This window comes from Myotis brandtii, unplaced genomic scaffold (genome assembly GCF_000412655.1).
Source record: "Myotis brandtii unplaced genomic scaffold, ASM41265v1 scaffold157, whole genome shotgun sequence".
Lineage (NCBI taxonomy): Eukaryota > Metazoa > Chordata > Mammalia > Chiroptera > Vespertilionidae > Myotis > Myotis brandtii.
The window spans coordinates 155,994-163,070 of record NW_005355708.1 but is presented as its reverse complement, the minus strand read 5'-3'; the positions used below and the strand labels follow the sequence as shown (position 1 = coordinate 163,070).

Here is a 7,077-nt window from a genome sequence, read left to right as displayed (position 1 = left end):
CGGGGGGAGGGGGGGCGGCGTGCAGGGGGGTCCTCGCTGCTCATCGTGGGGAAATGGAAACAGAATCGATTAGGACAAAAAGTAGATAAGCTTCAGGTCCTTCTCGGTAAAGCAGAAGAGGTGAAGCACTAATGGTGGGAGGGAAGGGGAAGCTCCCTCTGGGAGCTGTTTCCATCAGAGGCAGCAACGGCCGGAGGATGAAGGGGAAGGAGTTTAGGCAGCAGGAGAGGCTCACCTGCGTGCTCCTACCCCGGGCCTGTCCCTGGGTGCCGGCCTCCTTTCTCCCTGCTGGGCTCACTCCATCACAGGCTCCTCCTCAGTCTCACTTCCCTCCCCCCCCTCCTCCAGGAAGCCCTCCTTGACTACCCCTGTGGGTCCCCCACCAGAGAAATCACATCCCGGGCTGTATTTGCAGGTCCCCTTCCTGCCTCTCAGGGACAGTGTCTGTCCTAGTCTCAGCGGCCTCCCCAGGGCCCCGGGGGGCGGGGGGTGCTCAGCACGCGGCAGGGGCTCGGCAGGATGAATGAATGAAGCATGCAGCCTGGGAGTCACTCCTCGAAGATTGTGTGGGGGCTTCAGGGGTGGCAGGAAACTCAGGCTGGTGGGCACCCAGCCCTGATTCTAAGAAACCACGTCCCTGGCAAACCAAGAGGAGCAGCACCCGTGCCCCTGCTCCCCCCCCCGGAAAGGAAGCCCGTGCCCTGTTCACCTGCCCCTCCTTTTCCTCCCGCCAGCCTGTTGGGACACCCGGAAGGGCAGCCTGGTGGCGGAGCTGTCCACCATTGAGTTCAGCCACCGAGACCCCGTGTACGGCACCATCTGGCTGCAGTCGAAGACGGGCACTGAGTGTTTCTCGGCATCCACAGACGGGCAGGTACCCACAGGCGGGCAGGTACCCACAGACGGGCAGGTACCCACGGGCGGGCAGGTACCCACGGACGGGCAGGTACCCACAGGCGGGCAGGTACCCACGGGCGGGCAGGTACCCACGGGCGGGCAGGTACCCAGGGGCGGGCAGGTACAGGGGGCAGGTACCCATGGGTGGGCAGGTACCCACAGGCGGGCAGGTGCCCACAGGCGGGCAGGTGCCCACAGACGGGAGGTACCCATGGGCCAGGCGCTGCAGGGGAAGGCGGGGGGAGCAGTAACAGTTTCCTGGTTCCCCCTTGCAATCACCAGGGAACGTTTTCTTTGCATCTTATTATTGAATTGAAAACTACGTAACACGGGCACACAGCACAAAACGCAACAGGCACAGAAGGGCAGCCGCCGTCCCAGGAGGCACCGCCCACACCACGCTCTCCCGCCAGGGGTGGTGTCTGCGCTCAGAGGCGTCTGTCTTCTCCCCCTCTGTTTGTGCGCCCTCCATGGGGATCTGCCTTGATGTTTCACTCTGTGTATTTGGAGATGATTTCAGAGTTCATCAGCATTGCCCTGTGCCTGTTAGGGACTGCATCGGGGATGGCAGCATTTACTGCAGAGGATTTTAATATTTTGTTGTTACCAAAAAAATGTAGCAAAGCGTGTATTTGCATGCACATGGTTGCACACATGGGCAGGTACGTCGACGGCACAGGTCCCTGGCAGTGGGCGTGTGCATGTATAACATGGCTATAATGTGCCGTAGTGTGGGGGGCCTTTAAGAATAGGGACGCTGGGCCCACCGCTGGCGATTTCGATGCAGTAGGTGTGGGGGAAGCCCCAGCACCTGCATTTCGTGACTCTGATGGCCAGACAGGTTTGGGAGGGACTGTCCACCAGGGCAGTCATTCTCAAAGCAAGTTGTCCCTGGGGGTTGCTGTCTTACCCCCTTTTGACTAGAGTGACTGACGCCAGGGAGTTGGAGGAGGTGAGGGGGCCGCAGGCCGGGAGGCTCGCGGGGCCCCGGGTCTCACGCCGCCCCTCCTGCCACCAGGTCATGTGGTGGGACATACGGAAGCTGAGCGAGCCCACCGAGGTGGTGATCATGGACATCACCAGGAAGGAGCAGCTGGAAAATGCCTTGGGGGCCATCTCCCTGGAGTTCGAGTCCACCTTGGTGAGTGTCCCGTCCTCCCCCTCCCCCCGTTTCTATCGCCGGGGCAGCTGGAGCCACGAGCGGGGCCGTGGCTGGTGTATCAGATGCTTGTGGAGTCCGGGCTGCTGCTCACCTTGTGCCCAGCACAGCCCCCAGGAGCATCGCCCCAGACCCGGTGGTCTTTACAGCAGCGTTCCAGCAGGGGGCAGCAGAGCTTCTCGCGGAGGAAGCCATGCTCATTCCCAAGGAGTCACCAGCTGGTGGTGGGCCGGCAGGCGGGCGGAACCAAAGGCAAGCTTCAGACAGGACCAGAGTCCAGAAGCGCCCACTCTATGTCGGAGGACAGGCTCTGCCTCGGCCTCGCGTGGGACCCTGGGAGGGTCACTTCACTTCCTGTAGGGAAGGAGGAGGTGGTGGAGAAGGAAGTGAGGTCAGAGAAGGTTCCTAGGAAAACCACAGCGCAGGCGTAATTACAGGATTTAGTAACTGGGAAGGACCAGTAAAACAATATCAAAGGTGGCCCAGCTGGTGTGGCTCAGGGGTTGAGCACCAACCTCTGAACCAGGAGGTCAGGGTTGGATTCCCAGTCAGGACACATGCCCAGGTTGCGGGCTCGAACCCCTGTAGGGGGTGTGCAGGAGGCAGCCGATCAATGACTCTCATCATTGATGTTTCTATCCTCTCTCCCTCTTCCTTCCTCTCTGAAATCAATAAAAATATCTTTATAAAAAAAACCTAACATAAAATTTACCATGTTAACCATTTTTAAGTGTACAATCCAGTAGTGTTAAGTACATTCGCGTTGTTGTGCAATGGGTCTCCAGAACTTTTTCATCTTGCAAAACTGAAACTGAAAATAGTTGTGTACCTATGAAACAACTCCCCACCGCCCCCTGCCCCCGCCCCTTCTACTTCCTGTCTCTATGAATTTGACTCCCCAGGCACCTCCTTTAAGTGGGCTCATGGTGCTTGTCCTTTTGCGACGGGCTTATTTCACTTAGCGCCATGTCCTCGGGGTTCATCCACATGCTTGCCTGTGTCAGCATTCCCTTCCTCTTTAAGGCTGAATAATACTCCATTGTAGGGATGGACCACATTCTGTTTATGCATCTTCTGTCGGTGGACACTGGGTGGCTCTCTGAGCCGCTGTGAATGATGCCGCCAAGAACTTGGGTGGACAGTGTAGCCGGTTTTGCAGGGAGCAGCTGGACTCACGTCTGATATCATTCATTTAATCACCTACTTGGTGAACAGACATTCGGGATCGTTATGGCAGAACGCCTTGCGGACGCAATGGTGCTGCACGAAGAGGGCTGGTGATGAGAGATCCAGAGCTAGGAGAGTCGGGGGCCTCCCTCAAGCATGGGGCCCTCGAGCAGGTTCCCAAGAAGGGTGGGGTCCGGTGAAGGTGGGAAGAGTGGGGGCAGCCCCCGAGGAGCAGCTGGGACACAGCCTGAGCAGAGGCTGAAACCCCAGAAGGCTGCTGGCCACGCCGGCGGAACCCCGAGCTGATGTTTCACAGAGCTACCCACCCCTGTGTCACCCCCTCCGCAGCCGACCAAGTTCATGGTGGGCACGGAGCAAGGCATGGTCATCTCCTGCAACCGCAAGGCCAAGACACAGGCAGAGAAGATCGTGTGCACCTTCCCTGGCCACCACGGCCCCGTCTATGCCCTCCAGAGGAACCCCTTCTACCCCAAGAACTTCCTGACCGTGGGCGACTGGACCGCCCGCATCTGGTCGGAGGAGAGCCGCGAGTCGTCCATCATGTGGACCAAGTAAGAGGGCGGGGGGAGTTAGGGGGGGAAGAGGGATGCAGGAGGGTGGAGGGGACGGAGGGGGCCCAGCCCAGCCCAGGAGCGACCTGAACCTTTGTGTGCCCACAAACACCCCTCCACAAGCACCTGAGTTTATGCTAGGAAGTGGCTTGAAGGAGGAAAACACCCCAAAGCACCCAGATGAGTAATAATAACAGCCACAAGTTCACTTTGCTGACCCTCGAGACAACCCCAGGAGTCGGTAGCCTTGTTCTCCGGTCACCTAATTGCAGGTGTGAGGGAGCCGAGCTACCAGGAGCCAACACCGTGTGCTCCCGGCCACCACACCTTGTTTATCCATTTACCTGTCGATGGAGACCTGGGCTGCTTTCACCTTTGAGCTGCTGTGAATAGAGGCTGTGAACTCGGGTGGGCAGGGTAGGCCAGTTTTGCAGGGAGTAGCTGGAGGTGGTGGGGGGAGGGCTCTTCTAGACCCATGTTTTACATTATTCATTCAGTCATGTACTTTATCTGTGAACACATTCCGGACTTTCTGGCAACATGCTAAGAGGACACATGCTGTTTTCTGCAGCGGCTGCACCGATTGACATCCCCACCCACAGCGACAGAGGGCTCCCTTTTCTCCGTGTCCTCGCCAACACTTAGCTTTTCTAATAATACCCATCAGGCCAGGCGAGGTACTGTCGCCTCGTGGTTTTGATTTGCATTTCCCTGTTGATTCGTGGTGTTGAACACCTTTTCGTGTGCCTGTTGGCCGTTTGCATAGCTTTTCTTTGGAGAAACGTCTGCTCAGGTCCTTTGCCCATTTTGTCATTGAGTGATGGGGTTATTTTATTTTTTTTGCTATTGAGTTGTATGCGTTCCTTATATATTTTAGATATTAACCACTTATTAGATATATGGTTTGCAAATATTTTCTCCCATTTCGTAGGTGGTCTTTTTTTAAAAATATATTTTTATTGATTTCAGAGAGGGAGAGAGAGAGGGATAGAGAGAGATAGGAACAATGAGGAGAGAGAATCATTGATCGGCTGCCTCCTGCACACCCCACACTGGGGATCCAGCTCGCAACCCAGGCCTGTGCCCTGACCGGCAATTGAACCATGACCTCCGGGTTCATAGGTCGATGCTCAACCACTGAGCCACGCCGGCCGGGCCATAGGTTATCGTGTATCTTGCTAGTCCTTTGCTGGGCAGAGGCTTTTTAGTGCGATGTGATCCCCCATGTTTATGTTTGTGCTTTTGTTGCCTGTGCTGTTGGTGTCGTATCCAAAACTTCACGGCCAAGACCCACGTCAGGGGACGTTCCCCTGTGGCTTTTCCGAGGAGTTTTATGGTTTCAGGGCGGACATTTAAGTCTTCAGTCCACTTCGAGTTGATTTCTGTGCATGGCGTCAGATAAGGGTCCAATTTCATTGTCCGCTGCAGAAACCTTTGAGACTCTAGATCAGTGATGGCGAACCTTTTGAGCTCGGCGTGTCAGCATTTTGAAAAACCCTAACTTAACTCTGGTGCCGTGTCACATACAGAAATTTTTTGATATTTGCAACCACAGTAAAACAAAGACATATTTTTGATATTTATTTTATATATTTAAATGCCATTTAACAACGAAAAATCAACCAAAAAAAAATGAGTTCGCGCGTCACCTCTGACACGCGTGTCATAGGTTCGCCATCACTGCTCTAGATCAAACCGCGGAGGAGCGTACCACTCTCCTGATTTAGTGGGAGGGGTTCTCTGGGCACATCCTCCCTCTAACTCCTTCAGCGAGTCCTGGGACTGGGGCACTGGGCCAGCTCCAGCCCCGCACGCCTGGCCCCTGCAGTGAGCTCTGGAGAAAGGCCAGTGGCCAGCCCATGGGAAGGACCAACCCAGAGCCCTTCAAAGTGCAGCTTGTGAGCTGTGGGTGGGCGAGGTCGGCACGCTAGAAGTCAGACGCAAGGAAGAACTTCCTGGCCAACAATGAGAGCCTGCAGCCCGGGAGGGGCCAGGTGAGCAGAGCTGTGGCTCCGCAGCCTCCCCATCCCTGTCAGCCACAGTGGCCCCTGACGGGTGGCCCCGGCTGCCCACAGGTATCACATGGCTTACCTCAGTGACGGCGCCTGGAGCCCGGTTAGGCCGGCCGTGTTCTTCACCACCAAGATGGACGGGACCCTGGACATCTGGGACTTCGTGTTCAAGCAGTGTGACCCCGCCCTCAGCCTGAAGGTCACACACACCCCCTCCCCATGCATCCGGGTCAGGGGTGGGGAACCTTTTCCCTGCCAGGGGCCGTTTGAATATTTATAACCTCGTTCACGGGACAAAATCATCAACTTAACAGTTAGCCTGCTCAACGTTTAATGAAGGCACCCCTCATGCCTTGGCAGGGCCAGACCAAATGATTCTGTGGGCCTTCTACAGCCTGCAGGCCAGACATTCCCCACCCTGATCCCTCAGGCCCTGGTGGCATGGGTGTTTTTTTTTGGGGGGGGGGGGGGAGAGTGTGTGTGTGGGGGAGACAAGGTGGAAGATGAGGCTTGGGAGGGAGTGACAAAGGGCCCTGACAGCCAGTCTCGGAGTGTGCACTTCCTCCTATGGGTCGGGAGCCTCCCGGGAGCCAGAGAATCAGACTGAGGCTCCTGTCTCCGCCTCCACGTGGGCCTGCCTGGCCCTCCCCGCAGGTGTGCGACGAGGCCCTCTTCTGCCTCCGGGTGCAGGACAACGGGGGTCTCATCGCCTGTGGCTCCCAGCTGGGGACGACCACCCTGCTGGAGGTCTCGCAGGGGCTGTGCAACCTCCAGAGGAACGAGAAGAACACGGCTTCTTCTGTGAGTGCCTGGTGCCAGGGCCGAGGTGCCCTCCAGCTCCCCTCCCCACCAGGGCCCTGCAGAGCAGGCCAGTCCGAGGGACACGGATGGCCGCTCCCTCTCACCTCCTGGGAAATGGTGGACATCCTGGGGGTGGGGGCCGGGAAATGGGTGCTGGGGGCGCTGCGGGCGCTGGGGGCTGAGCTCCTTCACTGCACCCCCCCCCCCCGCAGGTAGCCCTGGAGGCACTCCGTGGGGCACACGATGCTGCAAACCCCTGGTGCTGGGACCTGGGAGGGCCTCCTGGCTGTGCCTGAGCCTGTGGTCCCACCTCTGAGCTGGTCCTTCATGGGCCCAGGGCCACCATATTGTACAAATCCAGAGGGCGCTCTTCACGCTGTCATCTATGTCCTTAGAACCCCTTAGAATCGAGGAACTCGCTGTCCCAGCTCCCACCTTCCGACCCCAATATTTAGCCCTCTGTTCTTTT

General features: G+C 57.4%; 1 protein-coding gene across 2 annotated transcripts in view; it reads left to right on the top strand.

The window, feature by feature from the left end:
* DNAI2 (dynein, axonemal, intermediate chain 2) overlaps positions 1 to 7,077 on the top strand; it is a 26,709-nt gene that overhangs the window by 14,639 nt on the left and 4,993 nt on the right. For both annotated transcript variants that reach the window (XM_005861789.2, XM_005861788.1), the window contains exons 7-11: positions 735 to 874; positions 1,916 to 2,038; positions 3,572 to 3,795; positions 5,871 to 6,006; positions 6,462 to 6,608. In XM_005861789.2, the coding sequence (XP_005861851.1) occupies positions 735 to 874; positions 1,916 to 2,038; positions 3,572 to 3,795; positions 5,871 to 6,006; positions 6,462 to 6,608 (770 nt within the window). The remainder of the gene's footprint in view (positions 1 to 734; positions 875 to 1,915; positions 2,039 to 3,571; positions 3,796 to 5,870; positions 6,007 to 6,461; positions 6,609 to 7,077) is intronic.